The sequence below is a fragment of the Loxodonta africana genome, chromosome 3 (assembly GCF_030014295.1).
Source record: "Loxodonta africana isolate mLoxAfr1 chromosome 3, mLoxAfr1.hap2, whole genome shotgun sequence".
Taxonomy (NCBI): domain Eukaryota; kingdom Metazoa; phylum Chordata; class Mammalia; order Proboscidea; family Elephantidae; genus Loxodonta; species Loxodonta africana.
The window spans coordinates 31,400,027-31,417,824 of record NC_087344.1 but is presented as its reverse complement, the minus strand read 5'-3'; the positions used below and the strand labels follow the sequence as shown (position 1 = coordinate 31,417,824).

At 46.1% G+C, this 17,798-nt stretch overlaps 1 protein-coding gene across 1 annotated transcript in view; it reads left to right on the top strand.

Annotated features, from left to right (window-relative positions):
• Nucleotides 1-17,164, top strand: part of LOC100656972 (cytochrome P450 4F2-like) — a 36,388-nt gene extending 19,224 nt beyond the window's left edge. The window contains exons 6-13 of the mRNA XM_064280900.1: nt 7,744-7,865; nt 8,948-9,221; nt 9,542-9,608; nt 9,795-9,924; nt 15,977-16,110; nt 16,206-16,270; nt 16,440-16,522; nt 16,928-17,164. Coding sequence (XP_064136970.1) covers nt 7,744-7,865; nt 8,948-9,221; nt 9,542-9,608; nt 9,795-9,924; nt 15,977-16,110; nt 16,206-16,270; nt 16,440-16,522; nt 16,928-17,105 — 1,053 coding nt within the window. The 3' untranslated portion in view covers nt 17,106-17,164. The remainder of the gene's footprint in view (nt 1-7,743; nt 7,866-8,947; nt 9,222-9,541; nt 9,609-9,794; nt 9,925-15,976; nt 16,111-16,205; nt 16,271-16,439; nt 16,523-16,927) is intronic.
• Nucleotides 17,165-17,798: the final 634 nt, after the last annotated feature.

Here is a 17,798-nt window from a genome sequence, read left to right as displayed (position 1 = left end):
TGTCCCTGATGGAGCCTTGGGGAGAGGGGCTACAAATATTTTCTGGGGTCCTGGATCTGCTGGGTGGCTTTGGGGCCATTGCTCTTCTTCTCTGAGTTTCAGTGTCTTCATCTGCAAAGTGGGGATAATAATCCCTAATTTGAGGGGTGTTCAAGCTGACATAATTGAATCATTTCCCTGGCACATAGTAGGAGTCCCAAACAAACAAACAAACAAAAAAACCCCAAATCCACTGCCGTTGAGTCTATTCTGACTCGTGGAGACCCCACTTGTTTCAGAGTAGAATTGTGCTCCATAGGGATTTTGATAGCTGTAATCTTATGGAAAGAGATCACCAGGACTTTCTTCTGTGGTGCTGCTGGGTGGATTTGAACCACCAACCTTTTAGTTAGTAGCTGAGAGCAAACATTTTATACCACCCAGGGTCCTTAGTAGGTGCTCAGAAGGTGTTAACTTCTAGTCTCTCTCACAGAAGCCTTGTAAGCTTGTTGAGTTGACCCCGATTCATGGTGACCCCATGCATGTCAGAGTAGAACTGTGCTCCATAGTGTTTTTAATGGCAGATTTTTCAGAAGTAGATTGTCATGCCTTTCTTCTGAGTCACTTCTGGGTGGACTTGAACCTCCAACCTCTAAGTTAGCAGCTGTGATGGTTAAGGTTGCGTGTCAACTTGGCTGGGCCATGATCCTCAGTGGTGTGGCAGTCTTATGACATTGTGACCACTTCCATGATGAGATTTGATATAATGTGGTCACCTCCATGATGGGATCTGCTGTGAGCAGCCAATCAGTTGAAAGGGAGTTTCCTTGGGTGTGTGGTCTGTATCAAATATAAATGGGCATTCTGGCAAGGCTCATGGACTTTTGCTTGCACTGGATCCTGCAACTGGCTCCTGTTTGTCTGTCTTCTGGTTCTTGGGACTTGAGCTAGCAACTTACCTGTGGTCTTGCCTGTCGATCTTAGGGTTCGTCGATCTTTCTACCCGTGAGCAAGAGCCCTGCTTTCTGACTTGCTGATCTTGGGTTCACCAGCCCTTGCAATTACGTGAATCAGGAGAAGCCTCTATCCTGACCCACAGACTTCGGATGTTCCAGCCTCTACAATGGCACAGCCATTTCCCTGATATAAATCTCTCTCTCTATATATTTATATGCTTTAGAGGTTTTGCTTCTCTAAAGAACCCAGCTTAAGATATTTGGCACTGGCAGAGTGGGGTACTGCTCTAACAGATGCCTAAAACATGGAAGCACTTTTGAAACTGAATGAGTAGATGCTGGAAGAGTTTTCAGACTGCCTTAGGAGGCTGTTGTTGGAATTATGGATGTCAAAGTCAATTCTGGTGTGGACTCAGAAGGAAGTGAGAACAGCTGTCACACTGGAAATGGCAGCAGAAGAGAAACAGCAGCACCAGAGAAGCTGCAGCAGCAGAAAAACTGCAGCAGCAGAACCAGGAGACCAGCGAGAGACGGCACTGGAGCCGACCCATAGAGCAAGACAGCTGAGTGCCTTTGTGCAGAAGGCTTCCTGGTGGAGTGGAGTGCCCCCAGGCGCTTATCTTTGGAGTTACGCTTGCCTACCCATAGAGCAAGACAGTTGTGTGCCTTCCGACTGAAGTTTACTGGTGAGGTGGGGTGCCTCCTTATCAGTGGAGCTAAAGAGCTTTGGAACACTTGTCACAGCAGGGAAGATTTGGGCAGTGAGACTTGAGGGTCCAAGAGGCCGAGGAACCAAGAAGCAGAGGCTGAAGAGACAAGGAACATAGGAAACAGAGCTGCCTCAGTCTCAAACAGTAGGGCCATGACCTCTGGGGTCTCAAAGGGTGGAGTTGCCACTCAGAATGACTAGGAGAATTAGGGTTACCCAAATGTGAGGGAACAGTGTTGCCGTTCCAGTGGACCTGGGAGGCGGAGCTAAAGCCCAGGGCTGAGGGGCCTTGACTCAGTACCTGGAGAGTTTGGCCAAGACCTAGAGTCTGGAGGGCAGGGGCATTGTCTAAATGGTCTCAGAGAACAGAGGATTGTTTTCAAGCCTTGATAGCTAATGTAATGTGTTCTGCTGACTGGCTTGATGCCTCTTATCTCTTCTTTCCCTCCAATTTCTCCCATTTGTAATGGAAATGTCCAGCTTGTGCCTGTTCCATGATTGTACTTTGGAAACAGATAACTTGTATTCTAGATTTCACAGATGAAGAAGAACTTTTGGATTTCGGACTTGGAGTTGATTTAAGACTTTTTTGCTATGATGTGATGGAGTGAATGTGTTTTACATGTGGCAAGGACATGAATTTTGGGGGGGGTCAAAGGGTGGAATGTTGTGGATTGAATTGTATCCCCCCGCCCAAATGTGTATCAACTTGGCTAGGCCATGATTCTCAGTATTGTGTGATTGTCCACGATTTTGTCACCTGATGTGATTTTTCTATGTGTTATATAAATCCTACCTCTATGATGTTAATGAGGTGGGATGAGCAGCAGTTATGTTAATGAGGCAGGACCCAATCTACAAGAATAAGTTTTCTCTTAAGTCAATCTCTTTGGAGATATAAAAGAGAGAAGGAAGTAGAGAGTCAGGTGAATCTCATTACCACCAAGCAAGAAGAATCCAGGAGAATAGTGCATCCTTTGGACCTGGGGCGTTGTGGTGAAAAATTTTTAGCTCAGGGGAAGATTGATGACAAGGCCCTTCTCCCAGAGCTAATAAATAGAGAAAGCCTTTCCCTGGAGCTGGCAGCCTGAATTCAGAATTCTAGCTGCCTAGACTGTGAGGGAATAAATTTCTCTTTGTCAAAACCATCCACTTGTGGTATTTCTGTTAGAGCAGCAGTAGATGACTAAAATAGCAGCCAAGCACATTAACTGCACCACCCAGGAAATCAAAGCTTAAGACAACGTTGATGATAAAAATGAATACTGCATAGCAGCTATTTATGCATAACAGACCCTTCAAATCTCAGTAGCTGGAAAGAATAGGCATTTATTGTTGCTCACGAGTCTGCGGGTCAGCAGGGCCATTTTTCTGGGCGTGGCTGGGCTCCCTCACTTCTCTGTGGTCAGGTGTGGCTCAGGTAGGCAGTTCTGCTGATCTACCTGGGCTCTCACATGTGTGGTGCTCAGCTGGCTACAGGCTGATCCAGCATGGCCTCAGCTTGGATAACTGGTCACTTCATCTGTCTCTCATCCTTCAGCAGACTGGCCCAGGCTTGTTCACGTAATGGAGGTTGTGCTCCAAGGGAGTGAACAGAAACATGCAGCAGCTCTGGAAGCCTAGGTTCAGAACTAGCACACCATCATTTTGACCACATGCTATTGGCCAAATCCTACCACCCCTCTGTCAGTTTATTGTACTATTGTGGCTTATGTGGTGCTATAACCCCGGAAGCCGTGCCACTGGTATTTCAAGTACTAGACAGGATAGTCCATGATGGACAGGTTTCAGTAGTGCTTCCAGATTAAAAGAGACTAAGAAGAAAGACCTGGTGATTTGCTTCCGGAAATTAGCCAATGAAAACCTTAGGGATCACAACAAAACATTGCTTTGGACACATCATCAGGAGGGATCAATTCCTGGAGGACATCATGTTTGGTGAAGTAGAGAGAAGCGAGGATGAGGGAGACCCTAGGTCAGGTGGTTTGGCACAATAGCCACAATGATAGACTTGAGCATGCTGGTGATTGTGAAGATGAGGCAATGTTACATTCTGTGGTACATGAGGTCTCCATGAGTTGAAATTGTCTCAATGACAGCTAACAACAGCAACATGGACAAAGGCAAGTCCCAAGGCTAGCTCAGACTCAAGGGATTGGGAGGGGAATTGGCTCTACCTCCTAAAGTAAGGCGTTTCAAATTCTTATTGGAAAGGGTGAGGACAGGGAAGGATGACAAATTGGGGCCATTTTTGCAATCATCTAGTACTAAGATCCTACAACATGTCTGTCAGTTTGTCATACTGTGGGGGCTTTTGTGTTGCTGTGATGCTGGAAGCTATGCCACTAGTATTCAGATACCAGCAGGGTCACCCATGGAGGACAGGTTTCAGCTGAGCTTCCAGACTAAGACAGACTAGGAAGAAGGACCTGGCAGTCTAGTTCTGAAAAGCTTTAGCCAGTGAAAACCTTATGAATAGCAGTGGAACGTTGTCTGATACAGTGCTGGAAGATGAGCCCCCCAGGTTGGAAGGCACTCAAAAGATGACTGGGGAAGAGCTGCCTCCTCAAGGTAGAGTCGACCTTAATGACGTGGCTGGAGTAAAGCTTTCGGGAACTTCATTTGCTGATGTGGCACGACTCAAAACGAGAAGAAACAGCTGCAAACATCCATTAATAATCAGAACCTGGAATGTACGAAGTATGAATCTAGGAAAATTAGAAATCGTCAAAAATGAAATGGAATGCATAAACATCGATATTCTAGGTATTAGTGAGCTGAAATGGACTGGTTTTGGACATTTTGAATCAGACAATCATATAGTCTACTATGCTGGGAAGGACAACTTGAAGAGGAATGGTGTTGCATTCATTATCAAAAAGAACGTTTTAAGATCTATCCTGAAGTACAACGCTGTCAGTGATAGGATAATATCCATACACCTACAAGGAAGACTAGTTAATACGACTGTTATTCAAATTTACGCACCAACACTAGGGCCAAAGATGAAGAAATAGAAGATTTTTATCAGCTGCTGCAGTCTGAAATTGATCAAACATGCAATCAAGATGCATTGATAATTACTGGTGATGGGAATGCGAAAGTTGGAAACAAAGAAGGATCAGTAGTTGGAAAATATGGCCTTGGTGATAGAAACAATGCCGGAGATCGAATGATAGAATTTTGCAAGACCAACGACTTCTTCATTGCAAATACCTCCTTTCACCAACATAAACAGTGACTATACACTTGGACCTTGCCAGATAGAACACGCAGAAATCAAATTGATTACATCTGTGGAAAGAGACGATGGAAAAATCTCAATATCATCAGTCAGAACAAGGCCAGGGGCCGACTGTGGAACAGACCATCAATTGCTCATATGCAAGTTCAAGCTGAAACCGAAGAAAATCAGAGCAAGTCCATGAGAGCCAATATATGACCTTGAGTATATCCCACCTGAATTTAGAGACCGCCTCAAGAATAGATTTGACACATTGAACACTAGTGACTGAAGAGCAGATGAGTTGTGGAATGACATCAAGGACATCATCCATGAAGAAAGCAAGAGGTCACTGAAAAGACAGGAAAGAAAGAAAAGACCAAGGTGGATGTCAGAGGAGATTCTGAAACTTGCTCTTGAGCCTTGAGCAGCTAAAGCAAAAGGAAGAATTGACGAAGTAAAAGAACTGAAGATTTCAAAGGGCCTCTCGAGAAGACAAAATAAAGTATTATAATGACATGTGCAAAGAGCTGGAGATGGAAAACCAAAAGGGAAGAACACGCTTGGCATTTCTCAAGCTAAAAGAACTGAAGAAAAAATTCAAGCCTCAAGTTGCAATAGTGAAGGATTCCATGCGGAAAATATTAAATGATGCAGGAAGCATCAAAAGAAGATGGAAGGAACACACAGAGTCATTATACCAAAAAGAATTAGTTGATATTTAACCATTTCAAGAGGTGGCATATGATCAGGAACCGATGGTACTGAAGGAAGAAGTCCAAGCTGCTCTGAAGGCATTGGTGAAAAATAAGGCTGCAGGAATTGATGGAATATCAATTGAGATGTTTCAACAAACAGATGCAGCACTGGAGGTGCTCACTCGTCTATGCCAAGAAATATGGAAGACAGCTTCCTGGCCACCTGACTGGAAGAGATCCATATTTATGCCTATTCCCAAGAAAGGTGATCCAACCCAATGTGGAAATTATAGAACAATATCATAAATATCACACGCAAGCAAAATTCTGCTGAAGATCATTCAAAAATGGCTGCAGCAGTATATCGACAGAGAACTGCCAGAAATTTAGGCCAGTTTCAGAAGAGGACGTGGAACCAGGGATCTCATTGCTGATGTCAGATGGATCCTGGCTGAAAGCAGAGAATACCAGAAGGATGTTTACCTGTGTTTTACTGATTATTCAAAGGCATTTGACTGTGTGGATCATAACAAACTGGATAACACTGCGAAGAATGGGAATTCCAGAACACTTAATTGTGCTCATGAGGAACCTTTACATAGATTAAGAGGCAGCTGTTCGGACAGAACAAGGGGATACTGATTGGTTTAAAGTCAGGAAAGGTGTGCATCAGGGTTGTATTCTTTCACCATACCTATTTAATCTGTATGCTGAACAAATAATATGAGAAGCTGGACTATATGAAGAAGAACGGGGCATCAAGATCGGAGGAAGACTCATTAACAACCTGCGTTATGCAGATGACAACCTTGCTTGCTGAAAGTGAAGAGGACTTGAAGCACTTACTAATGAAGATCAAAGACCACAGCCTTCAGTATGGATTGCACCTCAACATAAAGACAACAAAAATCCTCACAACTGGACCAATGAGCAACATCATGATAAATGGAGAAAAGATTGAAGTTGTCAAGATTTCATTTTACTTGGATCCACAATCAACAGCCATAGAAGCAGCAGTCAAGAAATCAAAAGACACATTGCATTGGCCAAATCTGCTGCAAAGGACCTCTTGAAAGTGTTGAAGAGCAAAGATGTCACCCTGAAGACTAAGGTGCGCCTGACCCAAGGCATGGTATTTTCAGTCGCATCATATGCATGTGAAAGCTGGACAATGAATAAGGAAGACCGAAGAAGAGTTGATGCCTTTGAATTGTGGTGTTGGCGAAGAATATTGAACATAGCACGGAGTGCCAAAAGAACGAACAAATCTGTTTTGGAAGAAGTACAACCAGAATGCTCCTTAGAAGCAAGGATGGTGAGACTGCGTCTTACATACTTTGGACGTGTTGTCAGGAGGGATCAGTCCCTGGAGAAGGACATCATGCTTGGCAGAGTACAGGGTCAGTGGAAAAGAGGAAGACCCTCAATGAGGTGGATTGACACAGTGGCTGCAACAATGAGCTCAAGCATAACAATGATTGTAAGGATGGCTCAGGACTGGGCAGTGTTTCATTTTGTTGTGCATAGGGTCGCTATGAGTCGGAACCGACTTGACGGCACCTAACAACAACAACACTACTAAGATAATGACGAAGATGATGATGACTGCTAACATTTATTGAGCACTCACTGTATTCCAGAAACGATGTGCCAATTCCACGACACATATTGTGTGAGTTAAACTTCACAGCCCCATGAGGTAGAGATGATTGTGAATGGCCACTTTACAGATGACAGAACAGGCTCAGAGAAGTTTCAGAGTTTGCTCAGGCTGACCTAGCTAGCAAATGAGCTAGTAAGGATGGAGCTGGGATTGCCACCTGTTTTTTTTTTTTATCTGACAGCAGAGCAGGTCGTCTTAACTATTGGTAAGTACTGAAGAGTTGGGACCCGGCGGAGGGGAGGGGGCAGGATTAATGAGTTCAGCAAGGGCACATAGAGCATAAGGGGCAGAACGGGGACTTGATCAGGTCTTCTGACTTCCAGCGATGGGGTCTTCACATCTTAATAGTGACAGATTCTACTCCCACTCAAGCCTGGTCCACTCTGGGGATGGGTGCCTTGGGTGCATGACTAGAAGGCTGGGTTCTGGGTGGAGTTCATCTTGGTGATTGAGGCTGAAGAGGGGGTCCCAGAGGAAGTAGAGCCCACACCCAGCTCTGTGCCTTCTCTGGGCAGGCCAAGTGGCAGCGCCTGGCCTGTGATGGCAGTATCCGTCTGGAGATGTTTGAGAACATCAGCCTCATGACCCTGGACAGTCTGCAGAAATGTGTCTTCAGCTTTGACAGCCACTGCCAGGAGTGAGTCAAAGCCTGGATCTGGGAACATGGACCATTGACCCAAGGGAGTAGGTGGGGAGGGAGGGCTGACCAGGGTAATCGGAATAGCCTTCCTGGAGGAGGTGGGCCATAGCCTGGCATAGAAGGACAGGGAATGAAACAGATAAAGAGAGGTCCTTCTGGGTATGTGGGAATGTTTTATGAGCAGTTTCTTTGCCTTTTTCAGCTTCTAGAGGCTGCCATATCCTTTGGCTCATGGCTCCATATCACATTGCCTTTTTCTTTTGCTGTGCTTCTGTGATCGCAGAGCCTTCTCTCTAACTTTGATGCTCTGCCTCCCTCTTATAAGGTTCCTTGGGCTGTATTTAACCCACTCAGATCATCCAGCATAATCTCTCCCATATCAAGATCCCTGCATTAGTTGTATCTGAAAACCTCTTTTTCCATGCAAAGTAACATACTCAAAGATTTGGGAATTAGGATGTGGACATATTTGGGGGACCATTGTTCTGTCCACAGGCAGTGAAGAGATACCTTGGAAATGAGGCTGGGGAGGTAGGCAGGGGCTAGATCTTAAGGATATTAAGGATATTAACAAGCTGGGCAAAGAGGTAAGGACTTTATCTTGGGGTTTCCATGGAGTTATGAAAGACATTTGAGCAGATGAGGGGCATGGCCAAGGTTTAGCTTTAGAAATCTGGGTCTGTGGAAGACTGACTGTCGTGATGACACTGGACAGTGTTGACACTGGGTAGAAAGAGACCAGGCAAAGGGCTGAGCCCATGAACCAGCTGGGAGAAGATGAAGACGAGCTACATGGACAGCTTGGGGAAGGAGCAGGGAAAGGACTAGATTTTGTGTAGGAGAAAGTGATGAACATTATGGCGAAGCTCTCCCTGGTCCCTGGGACCTGGAGGCAGCTCACAGAGATAAGGAAGCAAGGAGAGAAGGAAGTGTGGCTCCATCTCTTGGCTCATCCCCACCATACATCTTTGAGGTCATCTTCTCCTGGATGCTCAGTTTTCTGGCTTATGGGTGAGAGATACACCCTGGGCTTTAGGTATGGGGAAGTTACTGCATTGCTTCTTGCCCTCGTCCTGTAGGAAGCCCAGTGAATACCTTGCTGGCATCTTGGAGCTTAGTGCCCTTGTGCTGAAACGGTACAATCGGCTCTTCTTCTTGCGCTTGGACTTCTTGTATCACCTCACTCCTGATGGGCGGCGCTTCCACAGGGCCTGCCGCCTGGTACATGACTTCACAGATGCCGTCATCAAGAAGCGGCGCCACACCCTCTCAGATCAGGGTATCGGTGAGTTCCTCAATGCCAAGACTAAGGCCAAGACTTTGGACTTCATCGATGTGCTCCTGCTGAGCAAGGTGAGTGCCTGTAGGTTCTGATTTGAAAAGTAGGCAAGATCTCAATTTCAAATGTCAGATTGAAGAAGTTTATGTGAGCCAGAGGGTACTTGGGAGCCACAGAAAGTGCTTGAAGATGAGACGGAAGAAGCATCAAGGAGGATAAGATGCTCTGTGCAAGGCTGCCTTGAAAGGGCAAACAGGACGCAGGAGACCAGGAAGGGAACTGTGGGGAGGGGCCCTGGTGATGGCAAACAAGGGATGAATTTTCAGGCATTTCCTCAGCTTCAGCTGAGTCCCTCAGAGCTGAGGTGATTCTGAGTGTCTTGCCTTCTCTCCAGGATGAAAATGGGAAGCAGTTATCAGATGAGGACATCCGAGCGGAGGCAGACACCGTCATGTTCGGGGGTGAGAGTCCAACGCAAAATAGGATTGGGGCGGGGTCTGTATAATCTCAAGGCTGCGTGGGTGGATCTTGGACAGCCCCATCCCGCCCTACCCTAACCCACCCTCCTCGAAGACCTCAGTGCAAGGGAGCTGTCCACCTTCCGGTGCTGAAGTAGCCCAGTGTTTCAAGCCCACCTGTGCTCTTAGGCCACGACACCACGGCCAGTGGCCTCTGCTGGGCCCTGTACAACCTTGCGAGGCACCCAGAATACCAGGAGCGCTGCCGGCAGGAGGTGCGAGAGCTCCTGAAGGACCGCCAACCAGAGGAGATTGAATGGTGAGCGTAGCCTCTCATGACCTGTTCCCCAAGTCCCTTGCACTGGGGATGGAAGAAAATCTTTCTGCTAATTCTGACATTTTTCTTTATTAAGATGAAATTCCCATTTCATATAATTAACCATTTTAAAATACACAACTCAGCAGCATTTAGTATATTCAAAATGTCATGCAATCATCACTCCTCCTAGCTGCACAATGTTTTCATCACCCCAAAAGGAAATCTCATACGCACTAAGCAATTTTTCCTTATTCTCCTCACCCCTCATCCGGTGCCAACCCCCACCCCCATGTGCTTTCTGTCTCTGAATTTGCCTCTTCTGGATATTTCATATAAATAGCATCATACCATACATGACCTTTTGTGTCTGGCTTCTTTCACTTAGTATGCAGCTTTTAAGATTCATCCATGTTATAGCACCTTATCAAGACTTCATTAATTTTTACGGCTGAATAATATCTCACTGTATGGATATACCACATTTTGTCTGTCCATTTATCTTTTGATGGAAACTTGGATTTTTTCCACCTTTTGGCTATTGTAACTAGTGCTGTTATGAACGTTCGTGCACAAGTTTTTGTTTGAATACAAGTTTTCTATTTTTGAGAGTATGTACATCTGGATGGAATTGCTGTGTCTTATCTTAATATTACTGGATCTTATGCTAATACTGAATATACTATGGACTGTCAAAAGAATGAACAAATCTGTCTTGGAAGAAGTATAGCCAGAATGCTCCTTAGAAGCAAGGATGGCGAGACTTCGTCTCACATCCTTTGGACATGTTATCAGGACATTTGGTCTGGTCCCTGGAGAAGGACATCATACTTGGTAAAGTAGAGGGTCAGTAAAAAAGAAGAAGACCCTCAACAAGATGGATTGACACAGTGGGTGCAACAATGGGCTCAAACACAGCAAAGATTGTGAGGATGTGGCTGGACAGTAAATTGTTCTGTTCTGCTGTATGTAGGGTCGCTGTGAGTTGGAACTGACTTGAAGGCACCTAATGACAACATGTTAATTCTAAAACCTAGCTGCCATTGAGTTGATTTGACTCATGGTGACCCCATGTGTGTCAGAGTAGAATTTTGCTTCATAGGGTTTTTAATGGATGATTTTTTGGAAGTTGATCACCAGGCCTTTCTTTCGGAGTGCTTCTGGGTCTACTTGAACCTCCAACCTTTTGTTTAGCGTCAGCCATCTGTCAGTTAGTTGTACTGTGGTGGCTTGCATGTTGCTATGATGCTGAAATCTGTGCCACTTGTGGTGAAATGAGTTCCTTTATGTGTCTTTTGCCTTGGTTCTTTGGAGAAACAGTTTAAGAGATTTTCCCCATAACCCTGAGAAGTTACATTTGCCCTAATTTTGTACTCCAGAGGGATTGTTACTTTTGCCAGATTGATCAACATTTCCTGGGCAAGCCTTAAACAGCTTGATGATTTGATACCTTTTGTCTGCCCCTGGGCTGCAGCCTGCTTTGTGATTAGTCTATTTTACACACCTTTTTTTTTGTTTTGCAGGGTCAATATACTTACACATATCAGTGACTATAGCCTATTACGCAAATCAAGTGACTATGGCATACTGAGGCAGGCGGTGGAACTGGCTAATTTGTGGCCCCAGTGGTAGGGCTATGCCTTGAAATTGACCAGGAGTTTGCTTATATAGGCAGCCAACCACACAGATGTTTGAAGACAAAAACAGAAGGCAGAAATAAGAAAGGACAAGGTAAGAGAAGCAAGAAGAGAGAATAAGCATAGGAAAGGAACCTCCTAAAAGAGTTGTAACACACGTTAAGGGCTGTAACACTGAAGACAGTGAGAGGCCCTGGGGCAGAGCCAGTGGCAACAGGCCCAGAAGGGGCCGTGCAGCAGAGTCAGTGGTGTTAGCAGAAACCTCCTGGTAGGAATGCAGCTAAGAGAGCTGAACAAACTTCTACACTAGCTATAAGCTGGGTCAGTTAGCAGTGGAGAGGACAATGGCAGGGAAGCCAAAGGCAGAGAGGCCTGTCCTGAGGAGATAAAGAGGAATGTGAACTGAGTGGGTCAAGAAGGGCCTGTCTTGAGGGTGCTGAGAGGACCTTGTCCCAAGGCGACTAAAAGCAGGTCTGCGTGGCTGAGAGGGGGCATTTATGGCAGAGAGAAGGGCCTGCTTGTTTGCACGGCCTAGAGGAGCTAAGAGAGTTGTCATGCACTCAAGAAAGGGGAAACGTGCGCTCTACTTTGGTGGAGATTTCCAGACTTTGCCTGCATGCTTCCTGATCTTGAGTTGTAGCCTAAACCCTAAATAAACCACTTAACTGTAAGTATTGTCTATGAGTTCTCTGTGGCCACTAAAATGAGCCCAGAAGAGAAGTAGAGAGTACTGTGGGAGGGACAGCTGGTGTCAGGATTGGTAAAATGGTTGGAAAGTGGAGGTATGTCTGACCTTCACCTCATTGGACTCAGCTTAGTGCCGGTGCTGATTTTCTTTTCTCTTCCTGAAGTTAGAGGGAGTTCAGGCGTTCCTAGAACATTACACTGTTGGCATTTCAAATATTAGCAGGGTCACCCATGGTGGACAGGCTTCTATTCATTTCTTTTTCTCCCCCTCTGTGACTTAGCCATAATTTTTTGTTTCTCTGAATGCCTTATAATTTCTGATGGCAACTGGATATTTCGTATCATAAGATGGAAACGCTCTCAATAAGATTCTACTCGCAACCCTAGGTTTGTTTTTGTTGTTAGTTGTGGGTTGGTTGTTGAGTTTTTGTTTATTTGTTTAGTGACTTTTCTAAACTATTTTTGTGAAGTCTGTATTTTTTGTCTGTGTGGTCACTGCAGTCTCTATTCTGTTATCTCATTGGTCAGCCAGTGACCTGAGAGAGATTTCCTAAAATGCCCGGAGCCAGAAAAAAAAAAAAAAATGATGAAGAAGAAAGAAGATAAAAGAACAAAGAAAGAGGAAAAAAAATTCTGTCCTCCCAGAGTTTGCACATTGCTTCTGTGTAGGAACACTCCTCCCATACTTAGACTGTTTACAACTCTACATTTGCCTTCACCTTCTGCTTGCATGGAGTCTGAAGATCAGCTAGAGTTGAGCACTTAGGGTCTTCTCAGACCTTTTCTGAGCATGCATCCAACCCTGGGCATGTGAACCAAAAAAACAAAAAACCCAAAACCAAACTCTTTGCCATCAGGTCAACTCTGACTCAAGAGCCTTCTCAGTTGATTCCCTTACATATGTGGAAAATTTAAAAGCCCTTATTCCCCCAAATATCTCCTGTCTGAATTTCTTTCTTCTTAGGCTTTTTCAGTTTGTCTATTACTTGTCCCTAACCCCAGCTGTTGTGGGCAAAACTTTTGCGTTTAGTTGCTGTCAGCAAATGCTACCAGGGAAGGTTCCCCAGCCCTGGTAACACTCTAAGTAGGATAAAACAAAAGCAAGTCCTTGTGCTGGTCCTTCAGGAAGCTGCCAGACAGGTTAAAATACTCAATCACAGGAAGCAGTTATGCTGTAGCTGCAAGTCAAGGAACATCTGGGGCTACCAGAGGAGGGAAAGACAAGAAAAGATCTTCGCCTAGAGTCTTTCAGGAGAACATGGCCCTGCAGACACCCTGAATTCAGACTACCAGCCTCCCAGATCTATGAGACAATACTTTTCTGTTCTTAAAAGCCACCCCACTAGTGGCACATTATTATGGAAGCCCTGGAAACTAATACACTTTTGGCATTGGGAAATGGGCTGCTGCTGTAACAAATATATAAGAATGTGGAAGTGGTTTTGGAATTGGGTAATGGGTAGAGGCTGGGAGAGTTTTGAGGCACTTGGTAGTAAAAGTCTAGCTATCCTTGAAGAGACTGTTGGTAGAATTATGGATGTTAAAAGACAGGTTTGGTGAGGATTCAGAAAGGACTAGGGAGAGCTGTACAGAAAGTGCTTATCATTTTAGAGAATACGCATATAGTCATGAACAGAATACTGCTGGAACTGTGGATGTTAAATATGCTTCTGGTGAGATCTTAGGAGGAAATGATTAACATGTGCCTGGACATTGGAGGAAAGGCAATCATTGCTATAAAGTGGCAAAGAACTTGCCTGAATTATGTTCAAATATTTTGTGGAAAGTAGAACTTATAAGTGACAAACTTGGATATTTATGGAGATTTCTAGGCAAAACCTGGAATGTGCAGCCTAGTTTCTCCTTGCTTCTCACAGTAAAATTTGAGAGGAAAGAGCTAAATCTAGGAATGAACTGTGCAGAAAGGAGCCAGAACTTGAAGACTCGTTAAATTCTCATCCTATTCATATTGTAAACATTGAGAAAGTGAGCTCTGGAAAGAATGCCAAGTATGTGGCTGGACAACCATTTCCTAGAGATTTGGTGTGGTACATGTGGATCCAATGAACCATGTCAACAAAATGCTGCCAGCTTAGACTAAAGGAGTCAGAGATGGGATAAGATGAAGTAAGGCTGTTGAACTACTGGATTCTACAGATAGAAAATGGGATGATGGAGCTCCTTGGCTGCAAACATCCACTATCTTTCAAGAGAAGGGAATAGTGATGTTGAGAGCAGTCTGGAAGCCAGTGGGGTGTCACTGCCACCAGTCCCAGAAGGCATGGGCCTGGTGGATGGGGCCACTGCTCAGGTGAGCTGGGAGAATGGGCCACTGCCCAGGGCCTGAAGAATGGGTCTGTCACCCAGGTGATCCCGGAGGACAAAGGATTATTTTCAAGGCTTCAAATCTAATGGAATTTGATCTAATGGGTCTCAGACATGCTTGGGACCCCTGATCCTTTCTTGCCCTCCAATTTCTTCCTTTTGGAATCAGAATGTCTATCCTGTGCCTATCCCAGTGCTGTATTTTAGAAGCAAATAACTTGTACTCTCCTGATTTACAAGTCCACAGATCGAGAGGAATTTTGCCTCAGGATGGACCATAACCAACGTCTCACCCATGTCTGATTTAGATGATTTAGGAGATGGGGTTTTGGACTTAGAATTGATGCTAGAATGGGTTAAGCCTTTGGGGGGTGCTGGGATTAACTGAATGTATTTTGAACACAGGAAGGACGTAGATTTGAGGGGCCAAGGGGCAAAATGTTGTGGATCGAATCATGTCCTCCCAGAATTGATGCTCAAGTCCTAATGTCTGGTAGCTGTGAAATAGGACCTTTGAAGATGTTATCATAGGGTCGTACTGGAGTGGGATGGATCCTAATCCAAAATGACTGGTGTCCTATAACAGGGAAGAGACACAGACACAGACAAAGGGAAATGTCCATGTGATCTGCAAGCCAAGGAATGCCTGGGGCTACCAGAGTCAGGAGAGATGAGGAAGAACCTTCCCCTAGAGTTTTCCTAGAGGACATGACTCTGCTGATACCTCATTTCAGACTACTAGTCCCCAAATATGTGAGACAATAAATTTCTGTTCTTATAAGCCACCCACCATGTTGCACGTTGTTACTGTAGCCCTAGAAAATTAATATACCAAGAATAAAATAATATCTTGTGAAAAGGGATATATTTCCCTCCACATTTCAAATTACTCTACCCTTCCCTTTTTTTTTCCTTTGTTCTCTAAATGCATCAACAATTGATTCTTGAATGAGTCAGAACTGACTCGGCAGCAATGGGTTTGTTTTGCTTTTAGTAATTCTAGTTCAATGCTAAGTTATAGATTGTAATAAGTGATCATCTTTGTTTTGTTTCTGACTCACCTTTTTTTTTCTTGTTTGTTTTGATTTTTTTTTTTTTACTATGCAGAAATTTCTAATTTTCATGCAAATGTTTTTACCATTTAGAGGATGCTTTCTGGGCATTGTGTTTCTTTCAGAAGACCCAAAACCAAACCGAGTACCGTCGAGTCGATTCTGACTCATAGCGACCGCTTCTAAAAATACTGGCCAAATGTTCTTTTAGTACTTTTGTGACTGTTTTTCTACTGCTTACAGATTTGATCCAACAGAAATTAATTTTGTTATGGGATCAGAGGAAGGTGGTAAGAGGGTGTCACTGGTTGGCAGAGGGCTGGGGGTTAATTGTTGGAGGGTGGGTTTCCTTAGGGACGACCTGGCCCAGCTGCCCTTCCTGACCATGTGCATCAAAGAAAGTCTGCGGCTGCATCCCCCAGCCACCTCCATTTCCCGCACCTGTACTCAGGACGTGGTGCTCCCTGACGGCTGTGTCATCCCCAAAGGTGCCCATAATGGCAGGTGGGGAGGTCCTGGGCAGGAAGAGGGGCCCATCAGACAGTGGGGACCTCATTCTGACTGCCCCCCACCTCCCTTACAGGGAACACCTGTGTCATCAACATCTTTGCCATCCATCACAACCCATCTGTGTGGCCGGATCCTGAGGTACTGCCCTTAGCCCCTCCACCTTTCATGGAGACCTGAGGGAGGAGCAGAGCCCTGACCAGGAAAATCAGACTCTCCTTCCCTCGCATTGTACCCACATGGATCTTTTCTGGGGGTGGCTGGCTGTGCTGAGAGACCCCGCCCAGCGGTCCTGTCCCCCCCCCCCCAGGTATACAACCCCTACCGCTTTGATCCAGAAAACATCCAGAAGAGGTCACCGCTGGCTTTTATTCCTTTCTCAGCGGGGCCCAGGTGAGGCCTGTGAACATCTAACACCAGGATGTGGTGAGGGGTGGCGGGGAGGGAGTCTGGGAGGCAGTCAGATCCTCCCCCATCCCTGAATAGAGGCAGCCCATTTTGGGGGGGGTTATCTGGGGAGGTTTGCATAACATTGTACAAGGAAAAGGGGATCGGGTCCAGGGACGGGTCCCAGTGTGCTCAGAGCCCCTCCCCCATCTACTGTTCTGAGTCTGGAATTGGAGTCTTGACCAAGCTTAGGGAACACAGAAGTCCACGTGGAAGTTTCCAGCATGGTCAGCACCCTCTCTATTTCTCCAGGTGCTCAGGGTGGGGTTGGGGGTCCTGGTCAGGGTTCCAGGCGAGATGGGGGCTGGGATGGGCGTCTTGGGCGCAGTCAGACCCTGACTCCGCCTGCAGGAACTGTATCGGGCAGACGTTCGCTATGACTGAGATGAAGGTGGTCCTAGCGCTCACGCTGCTGCGCTTCCGCGTCCTGCCAGACCAGAGGGAACCTCGGCGGAAGCCAGAAGTGGTCCTGCGCGCTGAGGGCGGGCTGTGGCTGCGGGTGGAGCCCTTGGTCGAGGGCCCGAAGTGATCCATCCCCCTTCGTCCGCCCCTTAGACCTACCCACCTACCTTGGCTGACTACCGGGAATAAAATTCTGCTGTAACCTCTGCCTGAGCCTCTCTGGGAGCCGACAAGGGCGCTTGGGGACCACAGGGACCCACGGGTGGGAGTGGCTCCGTGGAGGCGGGGCCGGTGTCCCTAAGCCCAAGACCCTGACTTCCTCTCTGGCTGAACACTGGGGCCCCCATGCTAGCGCGGGTTCTCCCAGAGCTCAGCCATGGAATTAACCTGTGGGCAATAGGGAGCAAGACAGGAACCAGGGTTGAGGACTGACTGTAGGGGCAAGATTGAGGATCTGAGTCAGGTATAGGGGTTAAGATGTGTTCAAGCCACATCCGTCCCCGAGAAGAGTCACTGGGACAATTCCCTGAATTGAGATTCTACAACTTCATTGTGCGAACTTGAGAGCATGTTTCAGGTAAGCTGCTGAAGCAATGTGTGGGGTGCAGCCAGTCCAGGAATTTGGGACTCACTTCTGGCTTGTTGCATGCTCCTACCACCTTGGAACGCAATCCGGTTTGCACAGGAACCTGGGCACCAGCTGCCTTGTGCACCCAGGTGCTCCAGTCCTCTTCCCAGCTGATATCAGCATCTTGGATCTGGGGCCCCATGCTGAGCCAGAAAGGAAGAGAAGGATTGGAGGGCTTGGGGAGGGGCGTGT